At 32.3% G+C, this 19,461-nt stretch overlaps 1 protein-coding gene across 1 annotated transcript in view; it reads left to right on the top strand.

Annotated features, from left to right (window-relative positions):
- Positions 1–19,461, top strand: part of BCL2L13 (BCL2 like 13) — a 65,599-nt gene that overhangs the window by 8,297 nt on the left and 37,841 nt on the right. The window contains exon 2 of the mRNA XM_051961756.1: positions 4,734–4,923. Coding sequence (XP_051817716.1) covers positions 4,803–4,923 — 121 coding nt within the window. The 5' untranslated portion in view covers positions 4,734–4,802. The remainder of the gene's footprint in view (positions 1–4,733; positions 4,924–19,461) is intronic.

The following is a 19,461-nucleotide window of genomic DNA, read 5'->3' on the forward strand; positions in this document are numbered from 1 at the left end:
GTGTGTGTGTGTGTGTGTGTGAGAGAGAGTTGAGGTTAAGTGACATATATTGTGTGTGTGTGAGTTGGGGTTAAGTAATATATATATATATATATATATATAGAGAGAGAGAGAGAGAGAGAGATAGTGTGTGTGTGTGTGTGTGTGTGTGTGTGTGTGTGTGTGTGTGGCAGTTGGGGTCAAGTGACTTGCCCAGAGTTACATAGCTAGGAAGTGTTACGTGTCTAACGTCAGATTTGAAGTCAGCTCCTCTCGCAGGGCTCTTCTCCTCTGTACCATCTAGCTTAGCTGCCTGATAACAGTAGCTGGAATCAGCTCTATTGATTTGAGAAGCTCTACAAGTTCACTATGGCAGAACTGCAGGCTCCCCTTTGATTTGGGATTCTTGCCCTACACTTGCTCTATAGCCTTCAGATGAGGGTAGAAGTTGGAACTGAGACTTTGTTTTTTCTCCTTGGTTCTGTGTCTTACAGTTTCTTCTTGGTTCTGAACTTGTTTGTCTCAGTACAGCACCTTGGTTCTGACTGTTCCATATTCGGACCTACCATCTTTGGGTGAAAGTTCTTCGCTATCTGTCTTGGATCTGCTCAGAACTCATAAATAATGCATGAAAAAGTTGTCACTTACAACCTGTTGTTGCACTGGGCAATGTTGATAATGTCTTTGTATGAATCTTAGACATCCTCTTACCCTGGTGTACAACTTGTCTCTAGATGCAAGTGTTACCTACATAGTGTGTTCTTGGCTAAGTGCTGTTCCCAATGTTTTACTTGTGCTGGAACAATGAATCACTGAGTTTTCTTGATGGATTTCCCCATCAAAACTTGGTTTGGTATGTTTTCTAGATCTAGATCTGGCAGTTATATTTGAAAACATGAATGATTAAAGCTGCTTTTAACATCAATTTTCAAGTTATTTTAGCCTAGCTATTGAAAACTATTTCAAAGACTATAGTATTATGGTTTTGTATTGTTGATTTTAGATAATAATCCAGGTCATCCATCTATATTTGATTTAAAATGTGAGAATGTGAGCATGGAAATTTGCTGAGATGTAAATAAAACTCTCTGCATTTACAAGCATATGTGTGATAGATAATTTAAAGAAAGAAACAGTTTAGTTTACCTTGCTAAAATATTTTAAGCAATAATAAGGATTTTTAAAATTCTACCAACAGTGTAGGCTTATCTTTGAATAAGATATTAATTTTATTTTTAAAAAAGTTTTGCTTTCTATAGCTGTTCTATTACTTTGTATTAACTTGAATCAGAAATGTATTTTTATTATCATTTGCTGTTACGTTAATAAAGAAATAAAAAAGTATTGAGAATTTTTTTCATTGCATATTTCCAATGGTCTGGAACCAATTACTAAGTTTTTACATATAAATAACTTTGAATAATGTGAAGTTGAATAGTGGAACCCCTTCATGATATTCATGATTCACACTAATCAGAATCTGACCCTATTTGGTGAGGTAGCATTTTATTTTATGTAGGCTGTACTCTTTTTTTTTTTTTTTTTTAATAAAGGGTCAAGGAATCTATTAGCACTTAATGCTGATCTTGCTTCCTGACTGCCTCAGATATAAAAAGGACAGACTAGAAGGAGTCATGGATCCTTAGGCCTGATGGGAATTTCTAATGTTGTAGAAATTAATACACACCTTTCTGGGAGTTGCTGTCATATAGAGTCAGAGAATCAGTGTTATAATCTTAAGATCCTTTTTTATGATTGAATAAATTTTCCTTTGTCAAAAATTTTATCATCATTGAGAATCTTACTGCAATTTGATCCTAAACCTGACCTACGCGACTGTTTTTGAATTAGGTCTAGGATTCTTTATTGTCCTAGTATTTGTTTGCATCCCATACAAAATAACTACAAAATAACAAATAAAACAACAAGTTTGGTTGGACAGTTTAGAAGCATAAGAAAGATTTGAATAAAAAAAAAATGTATGAAAATGACAACACTATCTTTTTAATTGATTATAGAGCGTAAGATACTGGATTGTATGATATTTCTAAGGAATTCCATTTAAACACAGCAGATTACAGAATAACTCTGGTAGCTTTGAAGCATTATTTATATAGATATATTTCTCTAGTGCTATTTTAAAAATTGTGTCTAGTAGATTTGAATCTAAATCCCAGAGTATAGCATTATTATTAATTTTTTTTGGTCAAAGAAAGCTTTAGTTAGGAACTGATGTAAATTAAGTAGGACCTGAAAAATAATATATATATATACCCAAAGTTTCAGGGCACTTTTAAGCTTAAATAAGACAAATAGAGGTACTACAAACTTAGAAAAAACATTTGAAAGGCTAAAATTTTTTTATATAATAATAACTTTTATTTTTCCAAAATATATGCAAAGATAGTTTTCAACATTCATCTTTACAAAACATTTGTGTTCCAAATTTTTCTCCCTCCTCCCTGCAACTAATCCAGTATAAGCTAAACATTGCAATTCTTCTAAATATATTTCTACATTTATTATGCTGCATAAGAAAAATCAGATCAAAAGGGGAAAAAATGAAAAAAACAAACAACAAAAAGGTAAAAATATTATGCTGTGATCCACATTCAGTCTTTGTAGTTCTCTCTCTGAATGGCTTTTTCCATCTATTGGAATTGCCTTAAATCACCTATTGTTTAAAAGAGCCAAGTCCATCATAGTTTTATCATCACATTATCTTTTTATTACTTTGTACAATGTTCTTCTGGTTTTACTCACTTAATTCAGCATCAGTTCATGTTAGTCTCTCCAGGCCTTTCTGAAATCGTTTCTTACAGAACAATAATATTACATAATATTCATATACTATAACTTATTCAACCATTCTGATGTGCATCCCCTCAGTTTCCAGTTCCTGGACACTTCAAAAAGGACTGCCACAAAAATTTTTGCACATGTGGGTTTTTTTCCCTCTTTTTTAATGATCTCTTTAGGATATAGACCTAGTGGATCAAATTGTTCTCTAGAATGATAGGATCAGTTCACAACTCCTCTAACAATGTATTAGTATCCTGGTTTTCCCACGTCCCCTCCAATATTTATAATTGTTTTTCCTGATACTTTAGTCGATCTGAGAGGTAGGAAGTGATATCTCAGAGTTTTCTTAATTTGCATTTGTCTACTTGATAGTGATTTAGAACATTTTGAAAGATTATTTACATTTTAAAAAATTGACTATTATGAAAGTTAGCTTTTAGTCAGTGACTGAAGGTAATACATCATTAATCTTTACTTTAAATTAATCTTCCAAAGAAAGAGATTTTGATGCATTTACAATAATTTTGTTGCAACCCCACATGATCCAGGTGATTGAAATGGCAGAGCAGGAGGACCAACTCTAGTCTGAGAAAGTGCCATCCAAAAACTTTCACGTGCAGTGCATAATGACAAGGCTCACTCAATAAAATTTAAAAAAACTATCATTTAATATTCATTAAATTAATTTAGTTAATTAAACTTTCAAATGAATTTTTTTTGTAACTTTATAGCATTTATACTTATGAAGTTACAACAGTTTAAAAATTTCACTAAGACTATTGACTTTTCACTATTCACTAAGACTATAGTGACTCATTGTCTAAATGGAAAGAACAATAAAATAAAACTAAATGTTGTATAATTATCATGACCAACCTTGGCCAAGTTGAAGAGTTGAGAAAATCCATTTCTGTCTATCTTCCTTCTTTACAGAGGTGAGGGGCTTGTGAGTGAGGAATTTTGTGTATTGTTGGACTTTATTGAGTTTGCTGAATTGCCTTTTATGTTTAAAAATTTTTGTTATAAAAGAATCCTCCCTGGGAGTGAAGGAAGGCAATATTGAGAAATGAATGGTAAAAACAAAAGTCATCAATTTAAAAAAGTCTCTTGACTCTGTGTAGTTCCTTTTAAAAAATCTGTAAAAAGTCATGGCTATACCTTCCTACTGCCCTGTTGAATCTTTCTGTAAAGTTGATGAAATTGTTTTGCTATCTCCAGGTAGATTTGGTATTCCCATTCTTTGGTCAAATACAGTAAACCCTCGAGTAAGATAAAGACTTTTATTTGATTGATTACTTATACCTTTTATTAAAGTTGAAACAGGGTATTTGATTCACATAGATATTAACGTAAAACACTTGATATTAGTTCCAGAAAGTCCAGAAGACTTTTTGAAGTCTTGAATCAAAAGTTTGGATTAGGATTTGCTTCCTATGAATCTTAAAATTTAACTACCATGGCCTTCTTTACCTACCATAGGTCTTTAGAACTTCTTTTTAAACCTATTGAATGTCCACAAATCTTTTTAAAGCATACTATTTTGTCCTGTTTTGAATGGAAACAAGATTATTATAAAAAAACAAAAGAATGGAATAGCTAGCTGCTTGTTGAAAGCAGCTTTGGTATAGTGGAAAGGAAACCCAAGATAGGTTTTGGTTCCAGTTCTGGCATTTCTAGCTGTCAGTTTTTGAGCAAATTATTTTCATTTTCTTCATCTATAACAACCAACCAACACTCCCTCTTAGAAAAAAGGGAAAATAAGGAGAAAATAGGAACATATGGGGAAAAATTAGCATTTGAACCTGAATTTGAGTGTATTAAAGCCTTCACTTGAAAGCAAGTGTTAATCAAGAGTTGTGTCCCTTTTAACTAGAATGGTAATGATGAGAATCTTTCAACTGGTTTGACTTAGTAGAGTTTAAAAACTAACAAATTATTTTTCTGCCTTTCAGCATTTTCATATTTACCAGAAGAATAATCCCCTGGTGCTGGACTTTTGTGGAACTTTGCCAGCTAATCTAATGGCATCTTCTGTTGCTGTGCCTATAGGATTTCATTATGAAACAAAATATGTTGTTCTCAGTTACCTGGGACTCCTTTCAAGGGAGAAGCCCCAACAACAGGATCCTTTCTCAACTCAAGGTAATAATTTTGACTTATGATACTAGTAGTGGTAGTAGTGATTTTATATATAGAATTTGATACTAGTAGATAATAGAACTTAACAGTAGCTCTAAGTCTGATTCAGTACAATTAATATATTTATATAAGTACATACTATATGCAAAGCACTGTCCTAAGTGCATGGGAGAGGGATGGGGAGGGAGAGATACAAAAAACAGAAAAAAGTCCCTGATTTAAAGTCTCCTATGGCAGAATGATATTAAAATAAATAAGAATAGTATACTTTGAGGAGGAAGAAAAATTAACTCAGTGGATTGCAAATGGTTTTCTGGAGGAGTTGGCACCTGAATTGAGCTGTGGGAACAAGTTTGAGATGTGTGGTTATAAATAGAAAAAAGTGCAGGTAAGTGATAACCATGTCAAGTTTGGAGAACAGGTAGGTTAGTTTAGATGAAATGTAGATCCATGTAGGGAAGCAATAATGACTTTTTTCCTTCATATTACTATAGCCCAACCAAGAATTGCAAATCTTCCTCTAATTTAAATTTTTCTTTATATCTTTAGATTGATTTATTGTTCTATTTATATAAATTTTCTGGTTTTTATTAGATTAGTCCTGGATACATACATTTTGTAGCTCCTTGGAATTCATCTTATTTCTTCCTGATTTTTTAAAGTATAGAAATGTTAAAGATTTTTGAGAATTTATTTTGTATCCTATAATCATGCTAAAGTTATTATTTTAGTTTCTTCCTTGACTCTTGAGGTTTTCTAAATACATTATTATGTTATCTGCTTTAAAATAGTTTTTTCTTTCCTTTGCCATATGATCATAATGTATCATCTATGTGATACATTGCTGTAATTTCCTTACTAGTATTTTATTAAATTTTTTTGCATTAATTTTCATTAGAGGAATTGTTCTATAAATTTTTCCTCTCTGTTTTGGCTTTTCTTGGTTTAGGTTTCAGTACCATATTTATGTCATAAAAGGAATTTAGTAGGATTTCACTTATTTTTCCAAAAAGTTTATATAGCCTTGGAATTAATTGTTTTATAAATATCTGTAAATTCACTTGTGAATCCTTCTGGGCCCAGGACATTTTTTTTTTCCCCTTAGGAAGTTCATTGATGGCTTATTTAATTTCTGTTTCTAAGATGGGGCTACTGAAATATTCTGTTTCTTCTTTTAATCTGGGCAATTTATATTTTTGTAAATATCCTTTTTTTGTTTGGAAAATCCTTTTTACTTAAATTGTCAGATTTATTGGCATAAAATTGGACAAAATAACTCCTAATAATTGCTTTAATTTCCTCTTTATTGGTAGTGAATTCACCCTTTTAATTCTTGATAGTGATAATTTGACTTGCTTTTTAAAAAAATCAAATTAACTAGTGGTTTATCTATTTTATTGATGTTTTCATAAAACCAATTCCTAATTTTATTTATTAGTTCAATTTTTTTTAACTTTCAATTTTTTTATTCTCTCCTTTGCTTTTCAGGATTTCCAATTTAGAGTTTAATTGGGGATTTTAAAATTTATTCTTTTTCTGGTTCTTTTAGTTGAATATCCATTTAATTGATTTGCTCTTTCTTTTTTTTTAATTTTAAAGCATAAATTATTATTTATAATAATTATAAGCATTATCATAAATTTTTAGCATAGTCTCGTTGTCATTTAATGAAATTGGTTGTTTCTGTGATGTGTACTTTGACCTACTCGTTCTTTATGATTAGATTATTTACTTTCTAATAAATGTTTAATCTCTTTCCATGGTCCTTTACTAAATGTAATTATTGTTTCATGATCTAAAAAGGATGCATTTAATATGTCTTTCTTTCTGCATTTGATTGTGAAGTTTTTATGCCATACTATGTAATCAGTTTTTGTATAGCTACCATGTACCACTGAGAAAAAGGTGTATTTTTTTCAGTTTGAAAAAAAAATTATTCATTTTGAAGTTAAATATAAAAAGATTTTAAAAGATAAATAACATTTTTCTATACACAGCACAACATAAAAAGAGAATTTTATATAAAGCCATGAAACTCATTTCATCTTCTTTACTTTTCTTTTTTGAAAACGATATGTAATAAATATGTGTCGTTTTCAAAGCTACCCTGCTTTTTGGTGTTTGTTTCTAAGTTTTCTTTTGTTCTGTTGTGCACTTTTAATTTTTTTCTTCCTTTCCTGCCCCGCACTAGAAGAGGTTACCATTATTTATATATGTATAAAACTATATTATACATACTTTTATTTATTAGTGCTTTCTCTAGATCTGGACAGCATCTTTTATCATAGGTCCTTTGTAGTTCATTAGAGTAAATATATTTCTCAATATAACTTAATCATTCAGAGTTATTTTTAGAATGACATTGCTGTTACTGCATACATTGATCTCTTGGTTCTGTTCATTTTTCTTTAAAAAAAATTTCATATAAGTCTTTCCATGTTTTTCTAAAGTCAACCAGCTCATCATTTCTTATAGCATGGTAGTATTCCATCACAATTACATACCAAAACTTGTTTAGCCATTCCCTAATTGAGAAATATCCCCTTAATTTCCTGTTGCCACCACAAAGAGAGCTGCTATAAATATTTTAGAATGTAACAAACTCTGAAATAGGTATATTTCTTTCTATTCCTATTCAGTTTTCTCCAGAGTTCTATCACATCCAACTTTTCTACAAAATTCTATTAAAATTTTTTCTTTCTTTCTTTTTTTTGGGGGGGTTACATTTGTCTAATTTTGAGAGAGGAAATTTGAGGTCACTTACTAGGATAGTTTTTACTGCCTATTTCCTTTTGTTACTCAACTTTTCCTTTAACAATTTTGATGCTGCGCCATTTTACATGTACATGTTTAGTTTTGATTTTACTTTATTTTCTATAGTACCTTTTAGCCAGATGTGATTTCTTTCCTAATCTCTTTTTATTAGATTTCGCTTTTTCTTTTGTGTTGTCTGAAATCATGATTGCTTCCTTGCTTTTTTTTTTTTTTAACTTCAGCTGACATATAATATGTTGTGCTCTAACCTTTTACCTTTCTTCTGTATGTATGTCTCTGCTTCAACTTTCTTGTAAATAATATGTTGAAGGATCATGGTTTTTAATTGATTCTGCTATCTGTTTTCATTTTATAGGCAAGTTCATCTTATTTACAGTCCTATTTCCCTTCATTCTCTTTTTTCCTATTCATACCTCTCTCTCCACTTTTATCCTGCCTCTCCTCACTAGTATTGTTTCTGATTACTGCTTCTTCCTACTTTTAGCCAAATATCATGAGTAAAGTTCAAGTAATGCTTCCCTCTTTTATTCCACTGTAACAGGTTTCCCATGCCTCTTCATGTGAGATAATTTACTTCATTCTATCCTTTCCTTTGCTTCTTTTACCAGTGTAATCCTCTCACTCCTTAATTTTTTTAATATCATCCCATCAAAGTCAATTTATACCAGTATCCTCTGTCTATGTATATTTCTAATTGCTAATAGTGATAAAATTCTTAAGAGTTGGAAGTACTATCTTCCTATGTAGGAATGTAAACAGTTTAACCTTTTTTGAATCCTTTGATTTTTTTTTTTCCTGCTTTTCTTTTTATGCTTTTCTTGAATCTTATATAAGTCAAATTTAGTGACCTTTCTGTAAAGAATACTTCAAAGTCCTCTACTTCATTGAATATTAGTTTTTTTCTTTAAAAAATTAGGCTCGGTTTTGTCAGATAGATGATTTTTAGTTGTAATTTAAGCTCCTTTGCCTTCTAAAATATCATATTCTAAGCCATCTGATCTTTTAATGTAGAATTTGCTAAATCCTTTGAAATTCTGTCTGTGGCTCCTCAATATTTAAATTATTTCTTTCTGGCTGTTTGCAGTATTTTCTTCTTGACCTGAGAGTTCTGGAATTTGGCTATAATATTCCTGGGAGTTTTCATTCAGGAGGTTATTGGTAGATTCTTTCAATTACTATTCTGGGTCTAGACTATCAGTATAATTTTCCTTGATAATTTCTTGAAAGGTGATGTCCAGGCACTTTGGTTATCGTGCTTTTCAGATAGTACAATTAATTCTTAAATTATGTCTCTTGGGATCTATTTCTAGGTCAATTGTTTTTTCAATGAGAGAATTCATGCTTTCTTTAATTTTTTCATTCTTTTGATTTTTTTGGTTTATTATGGAGTCATTAGCTTCCACTCGTGCAGTTCTAATTCTTAAGGAATTGTTTTCTTCTATGAGCTTTTGTACCTCCTTTTCCATTTGGCCAATTCTGCTTTTTAAGGAGTTGTTTTATTTAATGAATTTCTGAATACCCTTTTTTCATTTTTTCTGTGTTACCTTTACCAAGCTGTTAACTCTTTTTTATAAATGATTCTCTTGCATAACTCATTTCTTTTCCCAATTTTTCTTTGACCTCTGATTTTTAAAATTCTCTTTGAGCTCTTCTAGAAGTTTTTTGAGGGCTAAAGATAAATTCATATTTTTCTTTGAGGCTTTGCATGTAGGTATTTTGACATTGTTATCCTCTTCTGAATTTGTGTTTTGATCTTCCCTATCACTATAATAGTTTTCTATGGTAAGGATTTCTTTTTCTTTTCTTTCTTCTTCTTCTTCTTTTTTATTAATATTTTTTGGGTTTTGCTCATTTTCCATATATTTCATGAATTTTAAGGTTGAATTTAAAGGTTCATGGAGCACAGTGGGCATTTTTCTAAGCCTCTTCAACAGAGCCTAGTCTTTGGCCTTCTGGACCTGCTTGCCCAAGCCTGGCTGCCCCTGCTGTGTTGGGGCCATCGGTCTAGTTTTGCTTGGTCATTTGTCTGTTGCACTGGGGATAGAAGCTTCACAACTAGTGCCCTGAATCCATGGCCTGCTCTTGGGTTTCAGGGCCTCCGTTGGTGACTGTGCTGGCATTAGGGGAGTCTGTTGGCTTCCTGCATACTGTCTGTATGGCCTATGGTCCCTTTTATGTGAGATAGACCTTTTCTTGTAATCCTAAGATGTCGTCCTAGCTTGGAAATTGTTTCACCCTGTCTTTTTGTGGATTCTGCTGCTCCAGAATTTGTTTTGATATGTTATTTAAAGTTGTTTAGAGTGGAATTTGGGGGAGCTTAGGCAAGTCCCTCTCTTTTCTCCACCATCTTGACTATACTTTCTTATAGCTAGCATTTCTAAAACTTTTCTTTTTATTGTAGAAAAGAAAGCATCCTTGCCTTACCAACTTTTTAAATTGGAAAAGCTTCTAGTATTTATACATTGAAAACAATTTTAATGCTTGATTTTAAGTATGTGATTTGGGGGGATATTAAGTCTTTTTTGTTTATACACTTTTCAGGTAGGGGTGTGCGTGTGTGTGTGTGTGTGTGTGTGTGTGTGTGTGTGTTTTAACACAAATGACTTTTATTTTGTTAAATTCTTTCTGTATTTATTGAAATAACCATGTAGTTTTTCTTTATATAATTAGCTGTTATAATCGTTTCCTTATGTTGAATGGAGAAGTGAAAATATGAAATAAATCTGCAAATACAAACTAAATGTGCTTATCAAACTAAGATGTGTATATTATAGAGAAAATAGTGAACTGCATAAGATTTTTAAATAAGAGAGTTTCACAATCATACTTATGTTTTAGCAAGATTACTTTTCCAGTATAAGGAGGATAGAATGAAAAGGGAAAGAATTTCAAGTAGAAAAAAAATCAGAATCCTATTTTGATAACTCAAATGAAATATAATGAGGACTTGAAATGGAGAAAAGTATTAGGTGAATGTAGGGAAAGGGACAGATTGAAGAGATGTAGAGGTTGAATTGATGTCACTGGGCAAATGACTTAATCTCTCTTTGTTTCAGTTTTCTCATCTGTAAAATGAGAATAAAATTTACTCCCAAGGTTATTTTGAAGATAAAATGAGATAGTATTTGTAAGGTATTTTTCAAGCCTTAAATTGCTACATAAATGCTAGCTATTATAATTGTCAATAATAATGATAAACATTTAATATCCCAAGACTTAGTTATTCTTTAATTTTTTACATACTTTGCTTCTGTATTCTACATTATTATTACTTACAAATAAAACAATATGGATATTGTTGAAGTTAGCTCCTTTTCTCCTTTTTTAGATATTTTGGGAATTTACTGCCATCAGTGAGTCAAAAGGTACATTATTGTTACATCATATTTGTACCTATATATAGTGGCAGGTAAGTGATTTAATGGTTGGAAATGTGGGTTTGGAGGCCAGAAGCCTCAGTTAAAATTTGGCCTCAGATATTTGCTTGGTTTTATGACCCCTGAGCAAGTCACTTAATCTATTGCTTCAATTTCCTCACCATAAAATAAGGATTAATAATAAGCATTCACCTAAGAGGGTTATTGTGAAGATGAAATGAAATTAGCAGAGTGCCTAGCACATAATAAGTGTTTAATGTTTATCTGTATCAACAATGTATTAGAATGCTTCTTTCTCTATTAGCCCTGTTCATAATGAATTTTTATCTTCTGGGCTATTATCATTTTTTTTTTTTGAGAGTATGATAGTAGTACTTTATAATTGTTTTGATTTTTAAAAATATTTCTTTTTGTTAAATAGGAGTATTTCATGTGGTTACAATATGTGATTCATATATTTTTCTTCATAAGCATATATCTGTATGCTTTTTCTATTGCTCCATTGGGAATCATTATTTAATCTTTTACTGGTTCCTCACAGGAGTTGAATGATTTACTGTAGATAGTTTTCTACACTCTGTTTCTTTTAATTTTAGAAGTACTTATTTTGTTGTATAAAATATTCATGCTTATGTAATCAGACTGAGTTGTTGTTGCTCAGAGCTAATCCCAGGTCAAGAACTTCCAGAACTCAGTTCACAGAGGTTAAGAACACTAAAAAGTTGCATGTCTGAACTGTCCCAGAGATTCTAGAATAAGAGAACACTCAGTATGCCAAGAAAGGAGCAACACAACCAGCCCTACCTTCCCTCAAGAAGAACACAGAGTCTGGCTCTAGCATTAAGTCCAAAGTTAGGAAGTAGGCTGGAAGAAAGAGGAAAACAAGAAAGTCCTGCCATAAAGAGATGTTATAATGACTGGGAGGTTATTATATAGACCCTAGAGGACAGAATGATTCCAAAACAACTACAAGGAAAGCTGCACATATACAAACAGTGGAGAGCATCTCACATATGAATCTTATTTTCATCTGAATGTTTAAAGAGAAAAAGAATATACACATACTTACAAAAATACATGCAATTTGATACAGAAATATGTTTCTATCATTTAGCAAAGAATTGGGAGGGAAAGAAGAGAAGGTGGAATTAAAGAAATAGTGACTTAATGAAGAGATTAGTCCAAAGCAAAACTCTTATTTACAACAATACAGCTTTTTGATATAGCAAAGAATGAGAATCTGAGGAAGTGCCCATCAATTAAAGAATGGCTGAACTGGTTATGGTTTATAAATTTAATGGAATACTATTGTGTTGTAAGAAATATAGAAGGAAATAGTTTTAGAGAAAGCTGGGAATATTTGTATGGAGAACAATTTATAGGTATTGTAAAGATAACTTTAAAGAATTAGAGGCTTTGATCAGTGACTTCAGAAAATCAACCACAATTTGAGAGGAATAATACTGTTATCTGTATCCTGAGAAAGAGGTGAAGAGCTCAGAGAACATAACACATTTTTGAGGGGCCATTAAATGCAGATTTTTTCCCCTTTTATTCCATGTGTTCATAATAGGGATTTTGTTTTTCTTTCATTCTCATGATGCTGAGGAGGAGAGAGAAGAGGCAGGAGAAAAGGCAGATTTTTACTAACTGAAAATATATGTAAATAACTTTTTAAAAAAGTACTCTTGGTCATTTATCTATTGGAGAATGGCTCTTGTCAGCAAACATTTATTGTGCTCCTGTTGTGTGCCAGCTATTATGTTAACTGCTGGGGCTCCAAAGACAGGTTAAAAAAAAAAAAAAAAAACTCCTCAAGCATCTTATAATCAAATGATGAAGACAGCATATATATATATATATATTTAAATTTTATTTTATTTAATAATAACTTTGTATTGACAGAATCCATGCCAGGATAATTTTTACACAACATTATCCCTTGCAATCACTTATGTTTCGTTTTTTCCCCTCCCTCCCTCCTCCCCCCCCCCCCGCCCCCCCCCCCCAGGATGGCAAGCAGTCCTATATATGTTAAATATGTTGCAGTATATCCTAGATACAATACATATTTGCAGAACCGAACAGTTCTCTTGTTGCACAGGAAGAATTGGATTCAGAAGGTAAAAATAACTCGGGAAGAAAATCAAAAATGCAAATAGTTCACATTCATTTCCCAGTATTCCTTCTTTGGGTGTAGCTGTTTCTGTCCATCATTTCTCCAATGAAACTCAGTTAAGTCTCTTTGTCAGAGAAATCCACTTCCATCAGAATACATCCTCATACAATATCGTTGTCGAAGTGTATAATGATCTCCTGGTTCTGCTCATCTCACTTAGCATCAGTCCATGTAGGTCTCTCCAAGCCTCTCTGTATTCATCCTGCTGGTCATTCCTTACAGAGCAATAATATTCCATAACATTCATATACCACAATTTACCCAGCCATTCTCCAATTGATGGGCATCCATTCATTTTCCAGTTTCTAGCCACTACAAACAGGGCTGCTACAAACATTTTGGCACATACAGGTCCCCTTCCCTTTTTTAGTATCTCTTTGGGGTATAAGCCCAATAGAAACACTGCTGGATCAAAGGGTATGCACAGTTTGATAACTTTTTGGGCATAATTCCAGATCGCTCTCCAGAATGGTTGGATTCGTTCACAACTCCACCAACAATGCATCAGTGTCCCCGTTTTCCCGCATCCCCTCCAACATTCATCATTATTTTTTCCTGTCATCTTAGCCAATCTGACAGGTGTGTAGTGATATCTCAGAGTTGTCTTAATTTGCATTTCTCTGATCAATAGTGATTTGGAACTCTCTTTCATGTGAGTGGTAATAGTTTCAATTGAAGACAGCATATATTGACTGTGTACAAACAATATGTAAGCATGATAAAATTGTTGATAAGCCCATAAGGAAGGCACCAATTTTAAGGAGGACCGGGAAAGGCTTTCAGAAGGTGGGATTTAAGTTGAGAATTGAAGCAATCTGGGAAGTGAAGATAAGGAGGAAGAGAATTCTAGGCTCAGGGCAGACAGGGAAAATGCTTTGTAGTTAAAAGATGAAGTGTTTTATGTGAGGAATCACAAGGAGTCTATATCAATGAATTATAGAATACATGCAAGGGAGTAAGAAGGAAATCTGCAAAGGTTGGAAAGGGCCAGGTTATGAAGGTCATTGAGTTGAAAAAAAATTTTTTTTTTCTTATTTAATTCTGAAGGCAATAGGGAGCCAGTATGGTTTATTGAATGGAGTGCTGACATGGGTAGGTTTATACTTTAGAAATATCAATATAACAGCTAGGAGGAGGATGAATTAGATTAAGAAAAGATTTGATATAAAGAAAATAACCTTATGATACTTCAGACAAGAGGTTTAAAGGGCCTGGTAGCAGCAGTGTCAGAAGAAAGGAGATTATGTGTATGTATATGTGTGTGTATGTATGTGTGTGTCTGTGTTTTGGAGGAAAATAAGTTCACTTGGACATTTTGAGTTTGAGATTTTTTTCTTTTAAGACATCAATTCAATATGTCCAATAGGCGATTAGAGATGGGAGAACGGAAGTTTAGGAGAGAGGTTAAGGCAGTATATGTAGATTTGGGAATCATCAACATAGAGATATAATTGAAACCATGGGATCTCATGAATATCAAATGAAATAATCTAGAGAGAAGAAGGCTCAGTACAAAGTTCTAAGGGATATCTGTCATTACTGGATGTGACCTAGGTGTAGATATAGCAAAGGAGACAGAGAAAATGGTCAGACAGCTAGGAGGTTAAAGACAGATGAAGAACAAGATCTTGGAAACCTAGAGAGTATCAAGGGAAAAAAGGTGATGGGTAATGTCAGAAGCTGCATAGAAGTAAAGAAGGATAATAATCCAAACAAGGCCTTTAGTTTAACAATGGATTGTTGGTAATATTGACTAGGATAGTTTCAATTGAATGATGGAGTTGACTCTAGAATTAAGAAGAAAATGAGAGGAAAAGAAATGGCAGCACCAAATTATACACGATCTTCTTAAGGGGTTTAACTATGAAAGGGAAGAAAGATTCAGGATGATAGCTGTTGGGGATGGATGGTTCAAGTGATGGTTTTTTGACTATAGAAGAGATAGATATTTGTAGGCAATGGGAAACATCTAGCACACAGAGAAAGGTTCAAAATCAGTGAATGGGGATGAGAGTGTTAACTGCTAGAAAAGATGGGATGCAATGGGATCATCGTTCGTATCTGGAGATTTTCTTTGGGAAGACAGATAAAGATGAAGATTGTCGGAAGGCAGCAAAGTGGTTTAAGATAAAGAGGAGTGAAAAGGGTATTCTTGGCAAATGGGCTTCACTTATTTTCAGTAAAATAAAACAAAGTTCTCAGTTATTAGGAAGTTTGAAGGGTAAAAAAAGGTTTCAAAAAGCTTTTGTGGTAAAAGGGAGAGTGACACCTTTAGAGATGTATAAAAGGATTGCTATACCACAGTAAGGGCCCATTGGAGATGATATGATATACATATATAACATAGTGGACCTAGTCAGCACAATTTTGTGATTTCTTCCAGCTTCCCATTCAGGACCACATGAATGTGGAGCAGTCTCTTTCATATATATATTTGAATTAGTTCTCTGTATATTTTGGATAGGAAATCTTTATCAAAGGCTTGCTACCAAGATTTTCCCCCCAGTTCACTGTTTTGCTTCTAATTTCAACTATCAATCATTTCCTACTTGGCTGCTTTCCGGGACCCCATCATCATCTCCAGAAATTCATCATTCTGCAAGGTGCAATCCTCAACACCCCCTGCTCCTGGAACTCCTTCCTCCTCCTGGATGGAGAGGATCAGGGTGGACATATAGGAGCTCCTCTCTGATCTTCCAGCATTTACAGAGAGTACCCAGGTAATTTCCCTGATCATTTCTCACTCAGCTGATTTCTTGAAATTCATCATCTCCTGAAACTTATTCTGCAAGATGAAATCAATTTAGAAATTACACTTTCTCAGATCATTTTCTACCCCAGCTATAAGACTTTATCATGCTCCCAGCAGGCTAACTTCCTTCCCTTCCCCCCCACCCTTTTAGCTTCTTTTTAATATGTTGTCTCCCCCATGAGATTGTAAGCTCATTGAGGGCAAGGACTGTCTTATACTGGTTTTTGTATCCCCAGTACAGAGTCCAGTGCCTGAGGGTACATAATAGATCCTTAATGTTTATCATCTTACTATTGATTTTGTTTATGCAAAATCTTTTCAGTTTTCTGTGGTCATAATTGTCTATTCTATGTAATCCTGGGCAAGTCATTTTCGTCTCCCTCAGTTTTTTCATCTGGAATATGGAGATATAACATTCAGCTCCCAGCAATATTGTGAAAGTAAAATCAGATAAATATTTGTACAGTGCTTTGACAATCTTAAAGCACCACAAAAGGCTAGCTAGCTTTTTTTTTTTCCTGAAGTAATTGAGATTAAGTAACTTGCCCAGGGTCAGGAAGTGTTAATTGTCAGAGACTAGCTTTGAACTCTGGTCCTTCTGACTTCAGGGCTGATGCTGTGATTACTGCACCACTTAGCTGCCCCCTGCTAGCTAGCTTTTTTTTTTTTTTTTTTTTTTTTTTTTTTGTGGTTATGTGTTTTCCTATTGATAGCTTGGAAATTATTTCTTCTGATGCTCCTCAAATTTGGTTATGATGTTAGTTTTTACCTCTAAAAGTATGTAAACATTTGGAGGTTATTGTTGAATATGATCTGAGATGTTGGCCTATAGCTAATTTCCTCCAGATTAAGTTCTATTTTTCTTAGCAATTTTAGTTAAATATTCTGTTATACTAATTAGCTTCTCTTTTTTTACTTAGCATCAAATAGCTTTGATGATTAATCAGATAGATTTGATATTTGAAATATAATTTGAGATCTAATATTGCTAAGCCTGTTTCTGAAACTTTTTATATTATTTTTGAGATTAATCTTTTTTTCAAATAAATTTTCTTTGTATTTTTTCTAGCTCTACATAACAACTCTTAGAGTTTTATTGATATTGTGTTATTTTTTTTTACATTGGCATGTCCTAACTATGAGCATATTATAATACAATGTTTTTTTATTTATACTTGACATGATTATTGTAAAGAGTATCTAATAGTTGTTTTGTGTATTTTTTGTCAGTGTCTGTATGTGAATTCTCAAATACTGTTGACATTCTGTAGTTATTTTGAATGAAATTTCTTACTGTCTCTTCATTTTGGATTTTTTTTCTGTTACATAGAAAGGTTGACTTTTGTGTGATTATTTTATATTTTGCAATTTCTCTGAATTTTAGTTCTTTCAACTAATTTCTACTTGAAGTCTCTAGCATTCTCCAAGTAGAACATTATGTTTTTAACTTACAAAAAAAAATTTGTTTCTTCTTTGCTTATGCTTATTACCTACATTTTCCCCCTTTTTTGATTGCTGCAACAATCATTTTTGGAACTATATCAAGTAATACTGGCGACAGTGATCATTCAGATTTCCCATATTGTATTAGAAAACTTATTAGCATTTTTCTAGTACATATAATACTGTCTCTTGGTTTTTAGATATTTTATCAGATTTAGGAATATCTGTTCTTATATTTTTAATAGAAATAGCTGTACTTTAAGTTTTTTTACATGCATTTTATCTTACATCTTATTAATAAGATCTTTTATATTTATATTTACATTGTCTTATTTATTGCTCTATTATGCTTATATTTTTATAAATTTTTGTTGATTTCTTTTAGTTTTTATATTCTCATAGATTTCTTTCTTCTCTACTCCTTCCAGAGAATCATCCCATATAATAGGAAACATTTTTAAAGCCAAAAGGGGGAGGGGGGGAGAAAAGCATAATTGCTCCATACATCAAAAAAATCTGGAAACATGAAATAATGTGTGACATTTATGAACTTTTCACCACTGAAAAAGGGTGGAGTGACTGTTTTTTTGATATTTTTTTCTTTTGAACCATGGTAATATTTAAAATATTGTAGCATTCACTTTTTAAAAGTAATTATTATGTATATTTTTGTTTGACTTCATTATGCATTAGTTCATATAGATCAACAGTTCTCTGTATTCATCACACATATCATTTCTTACATTACAGCATATAACAATACACTCCATTACATTCATGTATAATAATTTATTCAGCCATTCCTTATTTGATTTTGTTTCTGATTATTTACTTTTACAGTATGCTACTCTACATTTTTTGGTGTATATGGGGACTTTCTTCTTATGAGTGGCCCCCTTGGGGCATGAACTCCTCAGGACTACTCAAACCACAATCCAAATGTTTTGTAATATTTCTCATTTTTACCATGTCCATTAAATTATTATTTCCATGACTTTTTCCCCCTTGATCCACAAATTCTTGAGGATTAAATTATTTTGTTTTTTTTTTTAATTTTCATTTAGATTTAAATTTTTTTTCTTAAAGACCCTTTGCTGATTACAGTTTTTATGTTAATAAAAGTGGATATTAATAGAATATGTTTTATGTTCATTAAATGGGAATAGCAATAGGAACTGAACATATTATATCTTATATATGGCTGATATCGAAGACTTCTCTATAAGAGAAATTCCCTTTAGTAATACAAATCAGCACCTTCTCTGCTGTCTGTTTCTTAGAGAGTTACCAATAACATTGGGAAAATTACATTGCTACTCTGTCAGAGGTAGACCTTTAGGTTGTGAACATTTTTAGAGCAAGAATTGCATTTTGCCTTTGCATAGTTTGGCACATAGTAAATGCTTAATAAATGTTTATCAATTGACTGACCATCTGTTTAATATTTCTCTTTTATTTCCATAAAATTTTTATGCTTTTGTACATCATCAGTTTTTGCAAAGGTGACATGCATGTGAATATTTTTCTCAAATTGAACTTTTTCATGATTCCAGACGATTAATACTTCCTCATAGCAAGGTGATAGATTCAAGTTGACATGGATAGTGTAGACTTTTTTCCTTGATTGTCCATATTTGTTACAAGGGTTTTCTTTTTCTTTTTAAAATTGAGAGTGGGAGGAGCAGCTAGATGGCACAGTAGAGTATTGGCTCTGAAATAAGAATACACAGATATTCTCCTTTTTGTTCCCACCCAGTAATCATCAGTATGTCTAATGTAATCTAGCCTGTCTAGCTTTTCTAAAGCTTATTTAGGTAATTAACTTCTTTTTTATTTTATTTTTTTAGTTAGATTTCTTTTGTTCTGAAAGGACTCTATTGAAGCCCCCAATTATTGTGATTCCCCTGTTAGTTCCCCCTTGTAATTTTTCCTTTAAGGACTTAGATGCTGTGTAATTTGATGCATATATAAATTCTTGATATCCTATTACTTACAATACCTTGTATTGTTGGATT

This window comes from Antechinus flavipes, chromosome 5 (genome assembly GCF_016432865.1).
Source record: "Antechinus flavipes isolate AdamAnt ecotype Samford, QLD, Australia chromosome 5, AdamAnt_v2, whole genome shotgun sequence".
Taxonomy (NCBI): Eukaryota; Metazoa; Chordata; class Mammalia; order Dasyuromorphia; family Dasyuridae; genus Antechinus; species Antechinus flavipes.